The 21,814-nt window shown below is 31.3% G+C and overlaps 2 protein-coding genes across 2 annotated transcripts in view; one reads left to right on the top strand and one right to left on the bottom strand.

Moving 5' to 3' along the window:
* LOC143206677 (uncharacterized) overlaps positions 1-21,814 on the top strand; it is a 209,396-nt gene that overhangs the window by 172,338 nt on the left and 15,244 nt on the right. The window contains exon 3 of the mRNA XM_076419334.1: positions 19,916-20,167. Coding sequence (XP_076275449.1) covers positions 19,916-20,167 — 252 coding nt within the window. The remainder of the gene's footprint in view (positions 1-19,915; positions 20,168-21,814) is intronic.
* Positions 2,488-10,237, bottom strand: LOC143206671 (uncharacterized). The gene is made up of 6 exons (XM_076419327.1): positions 10,039-10,237; positions 7,488-8,061; positions 5,376-5,475; positions 5,231-5,320; positions 3,546-3,698; positions 2,488-2,633 (listed from the first exon to the last, which is right to left on the bottom strand). The coding sequence occupies exons 1-6, from the start codon at positions 10,229-10,231 to the stop codon at positions 2,583-2,585; spliced, it is 1,161 nt and encodes a 386-aa protein (XP_076275442.1). The 5' UTR covers positions 10,232-10,237; the 3' UTR covers positions 2,488-2,582.

The following is a 21,814-nucleotide window of genomic DNA, read 5'->3' on the forward strand; positions in this document are numbered from 1 at the left end:
TCGCCTGTTTTTTTTTTCATTAGAGATATCAGACGGAGATGTACGAATTCCTACCCGTATAAATTGTGAGAGAGGAAAGGATGGAGATAGTTGTTTGGATCCGTTCATTTTAAATCAATTTAAATGAGTAATTTTGAATTTATGAAAAAGGAATGGAGTAATTATCCGAAATACGTTTCATCGCATTTAATCTTAATATTTAGAAAATAATGACATAATATAATACATTTAATTGGTTGTAATTTATTATTCGAAAGTGCTACTTTTTCTAACCGTACTATAAGTGAGACGTAGATGTACATATTCTCTCGTACTTATTTTAAAAAAGAAAAGGAAAGAAACAATTGCCAAATACTATTGCATCGCAATGAATAAATTCATTTTAAATAAAGAACGATTATTTTTATATTTGAATGGTCTGTGGATCTGTAAAAAGGAACGGAATGAATAATGGCCCCCAAATATTTTATCGTACTTTAATAATATGTCAATTGCTGTTCTTAAACAACATATCATATAGTAAATTTAAATAATATAATAGAACTTAATCAAAAAATAAAAACTAAAGATGTGCAATAACCATAAATACTATAAAAAAAGTAAATGTTTCTATATATCATTAAAAAAAATACCAATCCAGGACATAACTAAAAATGATCGCATAATAATTAGCAGGCCCTTTTTAAATAAAATAAAAGTTATTATTGAATGGATATATTTTTAAATTACTTTTCAAAAATATATCCATGTTCAGCTTTTCTCAGGTGAGGCGATTTATTCAGTCCTTAATAATTTGGCAACAGATGTTGCGGGTATAGCAGAATATTTTAAAGGTAACTGATGTAATTCGGATAATATCGTTTTATGAACTTGTCAAAAATCCAATGTTATTCCAAAAACCCAATAAGTGGCATTTTCTAATACTGCTAAATTTGTAAGGTTGTGTTTTAATATCTGGTTTAAAATTTAACAATTGCTACTATAAAAACTTTTTCAAATCGTTTCGTTTTTTTCAAAATCGCGAGAGTTAAATGGAAATGATAAGTCAATCAAAAAAATATTACCTATTATTGCCATAAAAACAGTCAAAAGTATTTTACTAGATCATTCATAATTGTAAATTTTTTGGGCTATTTAATTAATAATCTTGAAAAATAGGGTTCGAAAATGCTGCTAAATTAATGTACATTATATTGTTATTTACAAGTAAAGTAAAATAATTAAATTAAATCCATATATAAATTCGGCACATTATTTTCAAAGTCGCGGCTAGGACGACAGAGGTAGAATGTTAAAAATCAGTCGAATGAAACTAGTAAAATGGAAAATAGTAACTAAAAGTACACGACTGAAGAAGTCGATAGTAAATAGTATTAATATAAGTCGGATCGAAAATAGTGACTGAAACAGTCGATAATATTCTTTTTTCGATGGTAAGAAGTAGTCAATAACAACAGTCGATAGTCATATTCAGTCGATATTTCCCAACGCTAGTGCTGTTCTAGTCTGGCTTGATAGTTCTTGCTGTATGCTGTGTGCTGTATATTCAATTTCTTCTTTCACTGTTCGCATATCCAAATCTGTATACACATATCTACGGTGGAATATTGAATATACATCTCATCATTTTACTTTGAAACCTGTATTGTACTTCGATATTACTCTGGGTGGTTATACCCCACAGCTCTATGCCATACGTCCATGCAGGGTTAAGTATAGCTTTATTAGTGATTATTTTACTGACGTCTAGCCACTGTGGCTTGCATCCAATGAGCCAGTAAATGCTCTTAAACTTGCAGTTCATTTGTTTCCTTTGGGTCCATATAAGTTTATGCCAAGTGAGGCATCGGTCAAGATGCATACCTAAGTAGCTGGCATCATCTGACCGTGGAATCTCTGTATTACAAAGTTTCACAGTTGGACAGGTTTTTCTTCTGAGTGTGTAGGTTACTTGATCCGACTTATCTGTATTGACTCATTTCGTTTCCACAATATGTTTGTCACTTCACAACGTTAGAAGAATAAATTCGAAAGAGCTCCCAGATATTGGTGCCAATTAGAAAATCCACCCATTTTAGCAACAAAAAATAATGAGATAGATGGAGTTATCATTGTCTAATTAAATTCCCAAATTCATTGGATTTGTCAGTAACACTGCAACAAAATGTACAGTTGAAGGTTGGATCAATAATAATCACGTTTAAAACTTTTGCATATAGAACACCATCTAACAACATACAACGGAATCTAAGGTAGATAAGTAAATTTTGCTACAATTAATGCTTAATAACAAAAATATAATACAGCTAATAAGTACATATGTTGAATTCTAATTCTAAAGCAGAATGAAGTCAGCTAGTTCCTAGTAAATAAAAATAAACTAATGAATATAAGATTAACTTATTTATTAATCATGTTGTAGATCTATATAATATATTGTTTGTATAACATATAGATATTCTAATATTATGTATAATATATGTGCTAGTAATTAATTGTCTTTTCTATAGATATTTGTATTTGCCTATGCATATTTATAATTTGCTGGTATGGAAAAAGGCTGAATGATTCTTCCATTTAAATCATTTCACTGAACTTAATAGTGTTAAACAGGAATAAGCTGTTTTTAGTATCTGAAATAATAAAATAATAATAATAAATGTGTTATAGTATTATAGTATTAAAAAATGTGTTATAGTATTATAGTGTTATAGTATTAAGTATAAAGGTATAATTTTACAATAATAGAAAAATAGCTTTAAATACTTTAATAACTTTAGATAATATCCTAATGAAAATGCTATCAATTTAACGAGCTTAAGAATAAAATGAATTGGGCTTAAAGGCAATCAATTCTTCGGTCTATTTTTATGTCTCGTTTGATTTTCGTGTGTATGTTATTTTACACATAGAAATGTTATAAAAATATTTTCCATCATCTGTCATAGTTTGCCTGAATCCCTGTTATATGGCTCTTGGATAAATACGTATAGCTCGTTGATTTACACTTGACAAGCAATTTAAATGCTCAACAAACACAACATCTCTCAACAATATCCGGTTAGAGTTAGTGCAAGTATTTAAAGCATAGCTTAGAGCATACTATAAGTCGATTGGATGATATGCATTAGCTTTTGCTTTTCTGATATAGTACAATAGAAGAAGGGAAATATTACTAATATAATAAATAATAAATTCAGATTACAATTTTGCCAATTCTTCTGCCAGATTGTGAGAGTTGAATAAAGACGGGATTGATGGGAATAATATGTTGCATAATATCCAAAAAAAAAAACGATCCAAAATAGAAAGAAATATAAAAAGTAAAGTACTGAAGACAGAACGATTACGAAACATTGCCGAGAAAGTTAGGGTTGAGAGAGAAATAAACATTGCCAATTGCAGATTAAGGATTGCTGATGATGAAAAAAATTATATCTAGAAATATCATATCTACTGTCTTCACCATATATAATGTTTTGTTGTTCTTAGTAACGCCACCTATTAGGGATACTTTGTTATTAAGCACTCTACCTAGTACCTACCTGTATGATAAGAGCACTTCTCATTACTATAGTTCCGGCTTTAATTTCCATTGGTCTATTACTACGGCACAGGAATAACACAAGATCTTTTTGCAATTTAACATCTAAATTGTACCAATCAGTTTCATACAAAATATCAGGCAAAGTAGAGGTCTAAAAATATTAAAAAACCGTAATATACATAAAATCGTGCAAACCTGTTTTGCCCAAGGGCCTTTCCACATCTGCTGGCGCGACACCGACAAAATAGATTAGTGCGTACTTTTACACTTGTTGACAGATAGCGTTTGTAGGGTCATGACAGGAGTAAACAACAAATTATACTTGCTATATTTGTTATATTTGAAACGCAAAAAAAATAAGCAAAGAGGGTTATCAGAGTAAGGTATTTAGAAGGTTCGTCTTATACCTTGACTGAAAAGTTGGCTAATGACCCGGACAAATTTTTTAACTATTTTCGAATGAGCCAAGATACGTGTGGTTATATTCACCTTACAAATATTTCTGTAGACAATAAAAATCGGCACCGACACGAGTGGACTGATTGCTGGCCGCTGACACGTCGTTGCCTGCAACGACACGATACCGATATATCGGCGAGTGTGAAAGGGTTCCATTTGTTTACGTGAGATTACGCGTCCGCAGACAGGATACATTATTCTCCAACATCTCCGAATTTGGTGCATGCCCATATTGGCTCCCTTTAATTTGAATACAGAAAATAATCCGAGTTTGGCGCTTGCATATATACAGCTTTATTTACTTATTTTTTTTATCGTGATTATTGGATTTAATGTCGCATATATTAAGCAGGTAAATAAAAGAGGTAAATAAAAATTGCAAAATTTTGGAACTAACACATTTTATTTAAAAAAGTATTGAAGGAAACGAAATAATAAAAATATAATTAATATATGTTCAACTATTCTATTTTTATAAAAACATCATATTACAAATTATCACTATTTTTTATAAATAAAAATACACAAATATGATAATTGATTTAATACTGAAACTATATATAAAAAGAGATAAACATTGAACATTTTTTGAAATTTTAAATTATTGAATAAGATGAAATAATAAAAATAATTTTTATATGCCTTTCTATTTTTATAAAAACATCATATTTAAATAAATTTACGTATTTGAACAATTAACAAGAACTCCAAGAAATTTCGGCACATGTTGATACCTATTCCAGGTCATTGAAAATGATGTGTTATAAATTTGGCAGCTAAAAAACTCTATGGATTTTATAACTTTTAACCTTACATTCTGCACTTACCCTTGTTCTTTCATATTTTAAAACCAATGTATGCTAGACCACCGGAATAATACAACAATTTAATTATTATTACAATAGAATTGTTAATGTAACACAAAATCTAAATATTCTAGATTTTTTTGTTGTCGAAAACAATGGACCGCCGTTAGAAAACGAAGACGATATAGTTTCATATAGTTTATTCTTTTCTATGATTTGTTCTATGCAGGAAAGTGCGCATATGCCAATTCCAGAGATGTTGGGGAATAATAATCCTGTTCACCAAGATCGTTGTCGGTGCCGTGCTGGCAGACATGAAAACGCCCTAAGATGTATACAGAACGGTTGATAAATAAGAAGGAATAAGACTTGACTCTCAATTTTCAATACTTTAAAATGTTTTAAAACTATGACTTACTTCATCAAGTAAACGTTGGCCGGCAGTACAACTAATTACTATAGCAAAAAGCCAACCGATGAAAAGTATCAAAGTATCCAATGAATTGTTCTTCAAAATATAAACATGTACAATATGGAAACATATTAATATACGTTTAACTTACATTTATCATAGCAAAGGCACAACAACCTAATGTCATACCGGTCAAAGTTACATGGAGAATTAGTTCGATGCCGTAGAACTTATCCAGAAGTTTTCCTACTCTATATAATTCCAAAAAAATACAGTTTATTTTAAAATGTATTAAGTTTATTCGTTGTACGTGATGGGTATAAGTATCGAATGTGTGTTTACTATGTTTGCATATTGTGTATCTAGTTTTTATCTCAAGTTTTTTAATAAGGCAGGATAGATATTGAAATATATGAAATCAAAAGAATACAAAAACAACAGGGTGAAAGTTCCATATGATCCACTAACATTATTATTTGTTATTTGAATGGAATACGTATTGTATTGAAGTCAATTATTAGGCCTATAAAAAAGTTTTAAAGATTTTTTAAAATTTGAAGCTTTACCGCGAAAAGTCGGTATAGTGTATTTTATTCATAGTATATACGGAATCCATCTCGAAAGAACCATGTATCTCTTGAACCATGTTATCTACGAAGAAATGAAGCGATATTCAGATAGGATACGACTCATATGTCCAGACAATTAGTAATCAGAAGGAGCAAAATCTCAAGAATACGGCGTGTGGTGTTCACTTCCGATTTTAACATTTCCAAGCATGTTTTGTATCGGTTTTGTCGATTTTTCACACCGGTTTCACATGTAGTTGACTGTTGTCATGCTGAAGAATGTCTAAATGAATGAAGAAGCAATGCTTTCAAAACCCCGTCTTCAATTTTTTGCCCCCTAGAATGTTCTTTATCTCCGGTCCAAATCAACACTTAAAAGCATGGTTATCATAAGATTCATATAGCAAGTTGAAGTAATAAATACTAGAAGTTTCCGTCAAATGCAATTTATTCTTTACAAATTCATGTATTTTCAACGCATTAAGAAATATTTTTGAAATTTTAAAGCTTTCTTAAAAATTGTAGTCAATTTATTCTGAAAAAATTGATATTTTTTTCAGAAAATATCGATATAACGATATATCGATATTTTTTCTGCATCCCTAATTTGGCATGAACGACCGAATTGGCATGAACGAGACATCGACAATATCGATCCAGTCAAATTAAAAACACTGTATACATTTTGACGTTTAGCTACTTGTCATGATTGGTGCGTTTCTACTAATACATTGCCTTTTCTTCCTTGTTTTCTTCCTTGTTCATCAATTCTTTTTTATCTTGTTTTATTTGTTATTTGTGATCACTGAATTAAATTGTCTTTTTAGGCTCGTTATTCATATTTAGCTTTTTTTTTGGTGACAGTTTACACTGCATCTACTATTTGTGTTCTTCATTTCTATGTCTATGAGCCCTTTCTCACTCTTATCTCCTTATATTCTTGTATTTTCCTCGCCCTGCTCTTTCTAGTTCTTCCAGTTTCCCTCTCTTTTCCCCTGCATTAAAGAACTGTCTCTTATCCACAATTATTGCCCGATTTCTTTGTCATTTTGCTTCCATTAGATGAACTCTCCGTAGCTTTTATACCTTTTCTTCTTATCCCTGTGGTACTTGTTTTGTCTTATTTCATTTTACCATATCATACCTTAGACCCTTTTTCAGTATATTAGAAACTTAAATAATAACGTATTGTAATTATTATATATTTCTGGTCACCGGCTTCTTCCCTTACTTATTACACCAATTTTTACTGCTCTTTATTTTAACAGTTAAAACATTTAATTTGTGAACCCTATTAATTAACTTTCCTTCCCTCAAAGGGTCTCCAAGGTATTTTCCACGCAGTAATAAATACTAGAAGTTTCCGTCAAATGCAATTTATTCGGTACAAATTCATGTATTTTCAACGCATTAAGAAATATTTTTGAAATTTTAAAGCTTTCTTAAAAAGTGTAGTCAATTTATTCTGAAAAAATTGATATTTTTTTCAGAAAATATCGATATAACGATATATCGATATTTTTTCTGCATCCCTAATTTGGCATGAACGACCGAATTGGCATGAACGAGACATCGACAATATCGATCCAGCCAAATTAAAAACACTGTATACATTTTGACGTTTAGCTACTTGTCATGATTGGTGCTTATAATAAAATGAAATATCTACGTCAAATTAATATTACATAATATACCTTAATAGCTCGTTGTGATATCGTATAGCATAACCAAATTTACGTCTTTGTTTTTCCAAATTTTGTTCCTTGAAGACTTCCAACAAGACTCTTTTTAAATCTCGCATCCGAAAACCTAAATGTTCGACTAACTCAACGTTGGTCCATAGAATTGAGCCACATAAAAAGTAAACGTAAACACTACTGAAAAGTTGCAATGCAGCTATGATTTCCACCGCAGGAAAAAAATTGACGTCGAAAGGCATGTGTATATTGGAGAAAAGAAGGCAGATCTCGTTCAAACTACGTTCTTGGTTAATCCTCACGCATTTTTTATAGCGAAAATATGAAAATATAGTAAAATAAGACATGCCGCCTATATGTACATAAATAAGATGCAGTTTAGTGTAGAAATTCATTTTCTGGTTAAACTCGTCGTAGCCAGGCGGTTTTTTAAATGTCCGGAAATCGGAGAAGGATCTGATCATCTCCAAGAAAATCGGTTGATTTTTGACGAATAAACAATTGACCCAGATTATTCCCAACATTGAAACTGACATGGCTATGTCGATATCTATGTCGATATCGATATTATCTGAAACAAATAACATAACTAAAAACTCAAAATTTTAGTTGCTGCTATTTTATTAGAATAACAAATTGGTATTAGATTTATATATTCCTGTTATCTATTATTTATATATTTTTAAAGTTTAAAACTTAAATAGGATATATATATATATATATATATATATATATATATATATATATATATATATATATATATATGGAATTAATTAATGGATGGCTAGATTTAATGAACACTCTATGAAGACGAAATAAAGGCCTATAGACCTATATCACTGCTAACAGCAATATCTAAGGTTTTTGAAAAACTTCTGTTGAAAATAATAAAACCGATCATAGAGTGAAAAAACCTACTACCAACACACCAGTTTGGGTTTATTAACAAGCACTCAACAATTGACCAGGTTCACAGAATAACAGATATTATTGAAAAAGCCTACAAAAGTAAAAAGTATGCTCAGCTATATTTTTAGAAGTAGCACAAGCTTTCGATAAGGTTTGGCATGAAGGCCTTATTCATAAACTACAGAAAATGCTACCAAAACAACACACCGAACTATTAAAATCATACATTACAACCAGAAGGTTTAGAGTCAAACAAAAAGAAGCTTACTCTACAATAAAAGAATCTGAAGCAGGTGTACCACAAGGAAGTGTACTGGGACCAATACTTTATCTACTCTACACTTGTGATATACCACAAACGGAAAATATTAGGATGGCTACATTTGCTGATCATACTGCGATTATAGCTGTCGGAGACCATAGTGAAGAAGCCTCACGAAAATTACAACAGGCAAGTGACAATGTAAATAATTGGACACAGGCTTGGAAAACAAGAATTAATGAAAGTAAATCTGTACATGTGCAGTTCACCTATAAATCATTACATTAAATAATACTATCATTCCATATAGCAACAACGCCAAATATCTCGGAATGAATCTCGATGCAAAACTTCGCGGGAAGGAACATATAAAGAAGAAAAGAAAAGAATTGGAATTGAAATGTACTGGCTAATTGGAAGAAAATCACAATTATCAGCACATAATAAACTGCTATTATATAAGCAAATACTAAAACCTATATGGACATACGGAGTTCAATTATGGGGATGTTCTGCAAAGAGTAACATAAATAAAATACAAATTGCCTGAGAGGTATTGTGGGTACATCCAAATACTACATCGAGACCTTCAGATACCCACAGTCAGTGAAGAAATCAAGAGAATTGCAAGGGGGCATGAGGAAAGACTCCATTCTCACACGAATATTGAAATATTACAACTATTGGATACCACCAGAACAGGAACAGACTCAAAAGAATCAAACCATCTGATCTTGTATAGTGTTGTGTAGTGAGGTGCATATATTAAAAAATTCAGCAGTGACATGTATATACATTATTTTACCAGAGACTAAGATAGGGCCGATGGGTCCTCCTATTTATACACCTAAATTTAAGTTATCATAAAGATAAATTGTAGGTTAGACGTAAACGACTAGTAACAATGTAATATATAACTAATACGTTGCCTTTTCTTCCTTGTTTTCTTCCTTGTTCATCAATTCTTTTTTATCTTGTTTTATATGTTATTTGTGATCACTGAATTTTTTTTTCATTTTCAATTTCATTTTTTACTACTCTTTATTTTAACAGTTAAAATATTTAATTTGTGAACCCTATTAATTAACTTTCCTTCCCTCAAAGGGTCTCCAAGGTACCAAGAAAAAATAAAACATTTTAAAATTTTAAATCACTTTTCTTGACTTATTTCAGTATTTCTTTGCTCATGTTTCAATAGTGATTAGACTAAATATACAAGGAACTAATTCAATACTATATTATTATTATTATTATCACATTATAATTCTCCTTAAAAATTACAAAAAATCTCTAACTTTATGACAACTTGATAAGAAACATTTAAAATACATCTATCTAAAACCCCCGATAATAAAAAATATATCTTATTATACTTACTCCTAATGACGTAATAAGTGTGCATATTGCATCCAATCATAATGAATGACGAAGTACAAACAATACTGAGAAATATTTTAAAAATGCGACATTTTTCAGAGCTTTTATCATATTTTCCCTTCGGTAAAATCTTGTAAAAAGTAAAGAATTTTAAAGAGACATTGCAGCAGCCCGAGTCAATTTTCCCAAGCATGTTGCCGACATGAATAAGTCGCCAGGAACGATAAAGCGTCGCCGTAGATGTGCAGCAGAAGGCGTCGGTTATTTAATTTAATAATAGTTTTTGTGAGAACGTCGCTAGGTGGCAGAATAAGTATTAGTCTGGAAAATCAACACGTTATTGGAAGGATATTCGGGGAAGGCGCAGGCTATACAACTTTACTTATTTAAAATATTTTTATAGTAGGAATTACTACAGAGCAAATAAAAGGTTAGGGAAAGAAATTCCAAATGGAAAGTACTAGATTCAAATAGTTTTGTAAGTGGAGGTACTAGAAAAACAATTTAGTATAAGAAAAAAGGCAAGGCTCATTTAAAATTGTGTGAGATTGTGTATTAATATTAGAATGTTGCATAGACCGACATATTTCATCTCGCCGTTTCGCTACGGAACTAACATCGACCGTGAAATAGATTTGAATCGTTTACATACAAGTACTAAAAGAAATAAAAGTTTATAGACTTATCTTACTGCTACCAGTAATATGTAAGATATTTAATTAAAAAGTTCTGTTGAAACGTCTAGGGAGAAAAACCCTACTACATATACACCAGCCTGGGTTTATTAACAAGCATTCAACAATTGACCAGGTATAAGGTATAAGGCATGACGACTTTGATTATACGCTACAGCAAATCATACATTTCAATAATAATATGTAGAGTCAAACAAGAGGGAAGCTCAATTTTTAAGGCGATAGGACGGTCCTCCTACTGTAGCGATAGTCACGGGTTTCATTCCTACTGGGGCATGGTTGTACTTTATGTTTGTAATTGCAATTGCATATGTCTTTATAGGCAACAGTAGAAAATCCGACAGGGTATAATCATCCCAGTCACGCCACTAACCAGGCTGGGTAAGACCGGATATCTTCTGGGATGATCTCGAAGTTGGTCACTGGCCAACCGGTAGGTCTAGTCCAGATAATAAAAGGAGACTTTAAAATATATAAAAAAGCAGGTGGACCCCAAGAAAGTATATTGGGTATTGGTGTATTGGGAATTCCTTGCCTACTCCACACATGTGATATACCAAAAATAGAAAATATCACGATGACTCTGATTGCCAATAATACTGCGATTCTTGTTGCCGGAGACAATAGAGAAGAAACAACACAAAAATTACACTATGCAACTGATAGTATAAATAATTAGAGTCAAACTTGAAAAATAAAAATTAACGAAAGTTGCATTAGCAGTTCACATATAATCACAACACATTAGCACCAATAACAAAGCTAAGTATCTCAGAATGAATCTTGATGCAAAACTTCTCTGGAAGGAAGACGGAAAGACAGCAAGAAACTGGATTTCAAATATAGGTAGTAACATAGTTAATTACTATTATACAAACAAGTATTAAAACCTATATGGACATACGCGAAAAGTAATATAATTTCAAGTTTTCCAGAACAAAGTCCCAAGGACTATTATAGGTGCACCCAAATTCTACACGACTGATTTCTTACCCCGGGAACTTCAGATACCGACTGTCACTAAAGAAAACCGCAAGGAGACATGAGAAGGGACTCCATTTGGATAACACTTGGATAACACTAGTACAGAGCACAGACTCAAAGTAATCAAACCTTTTAGCCTTCTATAGTGTAGTGTAGTGAAGTGAAGTGTATTCAATTAAAAAAAATCCATTATTAAATTAATCAATAAACATTATTACCCCAGAGACTAAGTTTTGGGCTGATAGGTCCTCTATATATATATACACCTAAATTTAACATATTGTAATGCATAATAACAATATTTAAAGAAGCCGGCTTGGTTGGTGCAGTGGTAAAGGTGACAGGACGATCCACCTACTGTTGCCATAGATGCGAATTCGAATCCTGCCTAGGCATGGTCATAAATTTATGTTTGTGTTTATTCAATATTTGTGATTGTCCTAGGCCAGAGTGTAAAATCCAACAAGGAAAATGATCAAGTCATCGCCAGTAATCGGGCTGGGCAAGACCGGATGTCTTCTGGGATGATTTCTAAGTTGGTTACTAAATGTCTTTATATATATATATATATATATATATATATATATATATATATATATATATATATATATATATAGAATTGAATTATGTTGAGGTCTGGCGATTTTGCTGACAAGGGAAGATGTTTGATGATATTCTGATTCTTCAAGATAACCCTTTTGGCTGTGCTGTGGTGGGGGGTGGTTTTGGCATAGGTGCATTATCATCTTGGAGTACAACAGTCTTTGACAGTAATGTGTTAGTCAAAGTACGAACTTCATCATAGGATGTCGAGATATTCATCGGCAGTTATCCGGCTGGCGATGTGGTGAGGACGAGCTGAATACCACGATGTTAAAATCATGAGAGAACTTCTCCCATGCTCGTCTGCAAGAAACTGTCTCTCCGAATCGATTCTTTTGACGTTCTCCATACATAAATCTGACCGTTTGCAGGAAAGATGAGACCATACCATATTCATCCAATCATCAACTATCGAGGAATTATGAATCGATTTCCATGTATGTTAGCTTTATGGAGCTCCCGTCTTACTGTTTTTGTTGAAACACTATTACTCAAGTGAATACTGCTGTCAGTTTTGATGCATTAGTTTTATTTCGTCTGACCACAATCCTTTTTAATGCTCGTCAATCAACTATGAGATTCCTCCAATACGAGCAATACAAACGTGTCGCATTATTTACATGGAACCAGTGTTGCCAATATGCAACAAGATGTATTATATTATATAATGTTCATATTGTTTTGTCTATCCCCTGTATATCATTGGTTAGTGTTTTAAAATAGTATGAATGAAAATGATAAACATTCATAAAAAACAAAATTACTTTTTTCCACACTCCATTATTATGGAAACTACAGACTATACTGATCTGTTTATTTGTTCAAAAGTCATCATTTTGTCACTTTAATTTGGTTTAGACCTACTATGTCAAGTAATGAAAAAGAGCCAAATGGCTCATGTATGCTGTAAGCTATATTTTAAAATCTCAATAAAGAAATATTACTCATTTTATGGAAGGTGATGAGAATCTTGATGTGGCGATAAGAATAAATTAAGTGTTCCTCATATTTAATACGCATATATTCAAAAATGGGATTACATAAAGCCGAATTGTTAAAGTTAATTTACTTTTATATGTGGAACATTATCGGTGGAATTATTTGAAAAATTAAACAAATATAAGGCCTAATAAAACTCGTATCGCTCTCGTTAAAGTTAGATTTATTTAATTTCTACACACGCTAAAACTGTAATGTACTAGTTAAACGTAGTTTTTGATAATCTCACAGGTTTTTCTTTTTCATATATTGCTCGCTCGTTCATCGCTTAAATGCATAAAAAACATGAGATCTAGCCTGTAGATAGTGAATCAATAGTTGGAAAACGTTTACATTTCGTGAGAAAATTATAGTAGAAAAAGAAACTACTTACTAAACGTTGTATACCGCTTTATAAAACTTCAACAAATCGATTCAAATTATTTTAAATCTAACAAATGGGCTGAAATGTCCCGGGCGTAACAAAGAAAACATGGTTTTGTTTGTTACGTTTAAACATGACCGAACATTGCTCAGAATCACCATCACGTTCTTGTTTTTATTCAATACTGAGCAAACGCGGCACCCACTTTGAACAAAGTTTTCTCATTCAAAACGATTTTGTAGACTGCGTTCTTCATCATCTGTGTCTCTACAAGCACGTTTGAAGTCAGCAAACCAAAGTTACATTAGTTTTGTTGTTATTTCTAATGGAGTAGAGTCCTTATAACACTTTTCAAGCCATTTCTTCGCTTGAACTGTATTTTTCCCATCAAGAACCAGTGTAAAATTAAAACATGAAATTGTTTTTGATCCACTGTTATGAAAGTAATAAAAGTAATATCTTAGCGTAATAACTCGTAAAAAGTAGAAGGTTAGAAGGTTTGTAGTAACTGAAAAAGCGGCGAATAAAGTAGAACTGGCAGAACTAATTGCAGAAAAATAATCAAATTTATAAAAAATCTAAATGTCACATTTATAAATTGTATTCTAATTTGTTTATATATTTATTTTCTCTTGGCAAACTCAATATCACGGAAATTAAAGTAAAAGTATTAATAAACAATGCCTTTGTTTACTAAAATTTCAACACTTTAACTTCACGCAGTATCTGCAAATCAAAATATATATTTACAGTCTATAAATGGTTTGATTTTCAAATTTGTAATTCGCTTTTTAAGTAGAACTAGAAAATTGAATAAAAAATGTACTATCACATGTATGTATACTGATTCCATCGAACTGATGCTATTCCGCCAAATGTTTAGTAATATTAGAGTAATTTTTGGTTGAACTACAAGCCCTTAACATTACGTAATATATTCTAGTGACATAACTATACACTACCTAACATATGTTCAACTGCTCTAAAAAATATTTTTAGCAAAAAAATTGAACCGACTTCAAAAATCAACGCTTCAAACGCTTTGACCACAACAGAAGCATAATAGAAGTACAATATAAACAATATTTCTAAGAGGTCTTATATGCTACAGTTAGTGCTTAAAAAACAAACTGAATGGCTTTGCAATGAACGAGTTCGGATTTTCCGCCACATCAGCTCAGCGATAACTTATTATACCCAAATATCTGTTTATTTTTGATAAAAAGTAAATGAAAACTTTGTACGTGCCTTAGAAATTTGAGCGTTTCCGTCGATTTTCCCCCCTTCCCCCAAACAGATCCTGATATGGTTACAATAGGACCACTTCAGAAGAGCACTCTTTCGAATAAAAAAAGAATTTTGAAAATCGGGCCACAATTGACGGAGAAATCGGTGACCGTACATTTAAAAATACCTTTTTCGAATTCAGTTTTTGGGGTAAGTTATATGACTCGGTGAATGGAGGTAAAACGAAATGAAACAGTGGTGTTTACATTATGTGACCTTTATTTATTGGTAATATAAAAAATTAAGAATATACAAAATAGATAAAACGGATGGCAGCGGTGTTACCTGGAGACGAGGCTTGGGCAGTCTATGGTGGCACGTCTAAACCAAACGATGGTCGGTTAATGAAAATAATCTAAATACCCTTAAATAACATCCCAGATAAACGTCTCGGGGTTGCCAGCTATTCGTTATCGTGTTCTAGTTGTCGCACGCCGCCCGTATTCAGCATTCATATTTATGTGTACTTTGTTGACCATTATTCCACGATGTAAAATTCGACAAGCCTGAAGATCGCTACAAGTTAAAAATATAAGATTCTATAACGATCTAGAAACATTGCGGACCAGATGCTGTTATTGAATTATGAAGATTGCATTGTTTTCTTTGCATCCAATGTTTAGGAAAGGAAATTGAAAGCAAACTTAATCTTGAGAATTTTCTCGAGGATATACACGGTCAATATTTACAAAATACATTTTATAAGTTAAGGTGAATAATTTTCTTTAAATTATACTAATACAATCGGCTCACAATCGTAAGCTTTTAATTCGCTGATTTTATTGCACTTAAACATAATTTTGATTGTTATTTTTCATCAACATCGGTGCATTAAATATATTTATTAAAAAATATAATACCAAAAATTATTACTTATTACTAAAGTTAAACTTTGACAATAACCATTAAAATATCCGGGTTAAAAGCTATTATGTTTATAATATTTATGTTTATCAACTTAATAGGTAAAATAACAATTGAATTATTGAAATAATAAAACGTTAGATTACCATATTTTACTGCATTTTAATTTTTTTTACTGTTTAATATATTTACTACATTATTACTAACGTACAATTTATCTTTCTGTAATTTCTTCTGGAAAACTTATATTGTATTTATATTAAGTTTCGCGGAACATCCCCATAATTGAACACAATTGAATTCAATTTAGGTTTCAACACTTGCTTCTATAATAGCAGTTCATTATGTACTGTTAATTGTAATATTCTTTCAGTTAGCCATTAAATATTCCTATATTTTAAGACCAGTTATTTCCTTTTCTTTTTTATGTGTTCCTTCCAGCGAAGCTTTGCATCAAGATTCATTCTGAAATTCATAGGATTGTTGCTATGTGGAATGATAATATTATTTATCCTTATTCCTGCTTGTACATGACAAGTACATGTACATATACAGATTTACTTTCGATAATCTTTAACTTAAAGATTTGGGTCCAATTATTTATATTGTTACTTACTTGCTGTAGTATTCGTATAGCTTTTTCGATATTTTTTCCACAGCAAAAATTGCAGTGTCATCAGCAAATGTACCTATCATGATATTTTATTGAGGTGTATTTATGGTATATCACCTGTATAGACTAAGTAAGAAATGGCCGAAATACACTTCCTTATAGTGCACCTGCATTAGCTTGTTTTATTGTAGAGTATGCTTCTTCTTGTTTGGTTTAGTTTCAAACATTCTAGCTGTAACGTAAGATTTTAATAGTTCAGTGTGTTCTTTCTGAAACATCTTCATTGACATGCCATACCTAATTGAAGGATTGTGCTACATCTAAGGATATGGCTGAACGTACCTTTTATCTTCATTTACATCATTGCATAAACAGAAGTTTTTCAAATATTGCATATTGCATTATCTAATATGAGTCTATTTATGAGTTAATTGGTCATGTGTTCCATCACCTCGAGATTAGTTTTTTAATGTCTGTCTATTATTCCATACATATACTAAGAAATCTTCAGCCTTTGTTCCGTCATATTTTCCATCTAAAATACACCGTAAAAATATATCAAACTTCTTGCTTACAAAGAAATAACTTATATTTATATTCATGAAATGAATGTGAATAGTTTTTTCCTTAGTTATTCCACTATTGTGAACTACTGTATAAAATGTAGATATGGCAGTACTGCCTGGCTGTACAAATTTGCCGCTAAAACAGGTACGGTTCTGAGAACCAAATTAATTCTTTAGTTGATAATTTTTTTATGTTAATTTTATGGGCTTGTAGTATATTACTAATTATATTAATATAAAATACTTGGGCGGCTCTAAAAAACAAGACGCCAATTAAAATACTTTAAAATGATGTAAAGTAAAGTGTCACATAAGATTAACAGTCTACACAAAACATAGGTTTGAACTATTGATGATTTTATATCAATACCACTTATTTTTTATTATTTTTCCTATTAAAATTTTTATTCAATTAAATTCAACATAATCATTCACGGGGAACTTATAAGGTAAATTTAGGGATACAGTAATGATGACATAATAAATCTGTCCAACCATTATGTGCTTACATATATTCTGACCATTTCATTTTTTTATTTAAAAATATATAGCACACATATTAGCACACAACACAACTAGTTGTTATCTACAAATACCTAATAATTTTTTTAAAGTAATTGATTTTTCTCAGTCATACGATATTTCTCCACTCCAACCCTACTTTTTCCTACAAAATTGTTTTGACTAGGGAGGGGGGGGGGTTATCTGAATGAATAAATCCTGAATGAATAAATAATCTAATATCTGAATGAATCCGTGAAATATCTAGGATTTAATATCGATATTTTAATTTTGAACTCTAAATTCGATACTCCTCTCTACAACTATCGATAGATTCCCACTCTATGTAGTTCGGATTGTGCGCAGTAGTTCTATCTTTCATGGCCAACCACGATACCTTCTAGAAACTTCTGTGTCGCCTGACCAGCAATGAACCTAAAACCAATAAAGTTAACGTCTCGAAGCAGTTAATCCATTAACTGCTAAGCAGCCTGAAATTTTTGTGAGGGTGGAAGATGGAAGGTTTTCATTTCAACTTTTTGGTCCTCTAGGCCGTTCTTTTCCACTGACATCAAAATTACCACTTTTATATCAAGAAAACCGACAGAACCATCGAATTTAACGGTTGTTTACATTAAGAGCTAGGCGTTTTCGCCAATAGATATCATATATCAAAACATTTGCAAGAACTTAATAGTTTATATCCGTAATATATAAAAATAAGAAGAAGAGCTTCAGTGCGCTATATAATACGGCCCGTATATGGAATAAAACATAGGGGTACTGTAAATAATATGATTGGTATTTTAATTTGATAATAGCTTCCATAGATAACTGCCAATTTAAATAAATACTGAAACATCATGAACTCTAATCTACCGTTCCAGACCGATGCAATTCCACCGATATTGAATATGAATAAAACAGTCTATTCGAAATACAGTTCGGAATGGATAATTTTGTCTCAATATTACCGCCAGTCGTAGCTACAAACAATCAACACTACGTAATTTATTGTAATGTCATAGCTATCCAGTACGTGTATACAGGAGCACCAATAAAAATATAAGAGTTCGTTTCGAAATAGAGTCACTGCGGACTTGGACATTATTATTGAATTATTAAGATTGCATTGTTTTCTTTGTATCCACTTGTGTTGGAATGGAAGTGGAAAACAAACTAAATTTTACGAAGATTCCCCAAAATATAAACAAGTACTTACAGCAGAAATAACATTCGATATTTTCACAATTTATAGTGATTATTTTAGTAGCAATATACAAATATAATTCGCATTATGTTTTTTATAATTAAATTCTGATATTTATTTTCTCATTTAGAATTATGAGTAAAGTAATAAAAAGTAAAGCATATCAATAAAATAATATTTTTTTCTTAGCCAAAATTAGGACAGTGCAACACTATATTTATATATTTATAGTTTATAAGTTTAATTTTATGTTTTCCAATTGATTAATAGTTTGTAGTGTATGACCTGTAAAGTACAAGATCAAGTTTATTTCAATAAATAATTTCGAATATAGGCTAACGCCATTGTTCTAAATATGGGCTAGCCCATATTCAGGTACTAGTACTTAGGTGGCTAGACATCTACTTCTAGTGTTGGTTGGCTTTTTCAGAATGACACCGACAAAATCAAAAGAATCAAAGAAAAATTGGAATGTAGAACAAATGGTTAAAGCCACAAAAATGGCTCGCGAGAAGAAAGTAGGTACCCAAAAAGCAGCAAAAACTTTCAAAGTACCAAGAACAGCTTTGCAATGTTTAAGATTTAAAATTGAGCTTACTGCAGAAGAAGTGGCTGCCGCAACATTAGACAGGAAAACAGTGTTAGATACATAGTTGATCAATGTCTTAGTGGTATATGTTTTGAAGATGGAAAGTATGTTTTATGAATTCACAAGGACTGATCTTCGAATGGCATATGTGTTGGCAGAGCGTAACAAGCTGCAAAATTAATTCCGTGAATCTGCATGGCTAGGACTATTTCTAAAATGACACAAATATAAGCTCTCACTTAGAAAACGTACAGGAACATCAGTTGCAAGAGTATCTGGGTTTACTAACGAAAACGTTGATAATATTTTCAACTATTGGACGAAATGTAGGAAAAAAAATAAATCAATAATCAATAAAATTATTATTGTATAATATAAGAATATATAGGACTGATTGATATTATGTTAACAAGATGTTGATTTTCGAATAGTTTTTTACTTTTTACTCAAAAACAAAATGGTAGTCCATAATTACTTTTTTCGGTCACTTCTTCCATTCTAGATTTTTTCTATAAAATAACTTAGTAGATAAAGATAACTAATTATTATTAACTTAAATTTTATAGATATTACAAAAAAAATAAATTACGTTTTTGTTTCAGTTAATCAATCAAGAACGTAAGCTAAGCACGATATGTTCAAGAACAATGGCGGCTATGTCCTTGGGCTTTATTGTTCTTGTAACGCCGTGGACAATACAGGAGGTGGTGGCAGCATGTACTGGCTCGCGGGCTCCTCCCTCTCTGGACTTCGTAGCTACGTGGTTAGCGTTAAGCAATAGCTTTTGGTACCCGTTCATCTATTGGACGCTTAACAATCATTTTAGAAGATTAAGTAGGGAAATATTTACCGGTGTAAGTAGTATTGATTTCTCATTTTTCTATATATTTTATTCTTATTTGTATCAGTGATTTTTATAAGGATAATGATTTAAACACATAGTTTTATATATATACATTATAGCGATTTCATATTAAATTAAAGCCTCTCTATTATTTGTGATTATAATCTCGTCACTATAAAAAAATATGTCTAGATTAAATTCATTGATAAATTCAGAAAGAACAATTATCCGAATATATTCAATTTTTCAAAATCAAAACGGAAATATACCGGGTGTCCATCAAAATAACGCATACATATTAAATTTCTATTACGGATTTGAGCGGATAACTATGATAAGGGTATTAAGTTTCAGCTGCTGGCTTAGCTTTTTTTTATATATCTTAAAGTCTCCTTTTACCAACTATGGGTTTATCTGAACTGGGCCTAAAGTTTAACGTGGGCTCCGAACCACGGTCCTCAGCATTAAGCCTACCGACTGGCGAGTGACCAACTTTAGAAATCATCCCAGAAGACATCCGGTCTTACCCAGCCTGATTACTGGCGTGACTGGGATCATTTTCCTTGTCGGATTTTACACTCTTGCCTAGAACATTCACAAATATTAAACAATCACAGACATAAATTTACGACCATGCCCCAGCAGGATTCGAACCCGCGGCTATCGCAACAGTAGGAGGACCGTCCCATCGCCTTTACCACTGCGCCACCAAGCCGGCTGGCTTAGTTTTGCTATATATTTTATTTTATGGATCTGTTTCCAGATGGATATTTTTTTAAATAAATTAATTACTAGCAAATAAATGCAAGTATCCTTTATAGATCATCAAAAATGTGTCAACTTTTGCTTTCAAAAGATAATGGCACCATAAGTTTTACGTAACTAGAATAGCTCCATTTCAAAATCTACATTGAAACATTTTTTTACAAAGTGCTAAACTCAAAGTTTTCTTTATTTACGAAGAGCATCAGCATCCGATAACAAATCATATTATTTAAACAATATTGTTACTTTAACTTTATAATATATTATGCATCTAAATTATCCTTTCGGAATATTCTTACTTATAATAATAAGAAATATATAAGATGTAATATTATTAATAGTTAATCGTTATATATTATTCTTATATATTTCTTGAAAATATATAATCGAAAGTTATCGATATATTTGAATTTTACAATGCTGGTTTTTTAATTTTTGTCATTAAAAGTTCTATTGATTATTTTCATTCATCAAAACAAGCAATATCAAATTATTACTTTTCTTATAACGGTGTCTTGTACAGCATGCTCGAGTAATTCTAATAGAAAATGTCACCATTTGCTGGTAACAAATAATAAGCTCTTCATTTCAGTTAAAATTTCGCAATTTGCTACCCTAAAAAACATTTCAGCTAACCTCCTGATCCTTTTGGTGACCGAAATAGAAGGTATAGATTCATATGTTACCATATAATAACGACATATAGAAACACATGTTAAATGTTTCACTTCAATATTGAAATCACATAATTTACCTTGCCTTAAAATATATATTCGCAATTACCTCTAATTTTATTGTGGAAAGAACTAATTTTCGAATATGGAGCGTGGCGCAATGTTTTCCTTTCCAACTGGTACAGGATCTGTGTATATCTCTGTATACAGAATGGAAA

Source organism: Rhynchophorus ferrugineus, unplaced genomic scaffold, assembly GCF_030347505.1.
Source record: "Rhynchophorus ferrugineus isolate W39M unplaced genomic scaffold, kcgeb_rfMv2 rfM1, whole genome shotgun sequence".
In the NCBI taxonomy this organism is placed as follows: domain Eukaryota; kingdom Metazoa; phylum Arthropoda; class Insecta; order Coleoptera; family Curculionidae; genus Rhynchophorus; species Rhynchophorus ferrugineus.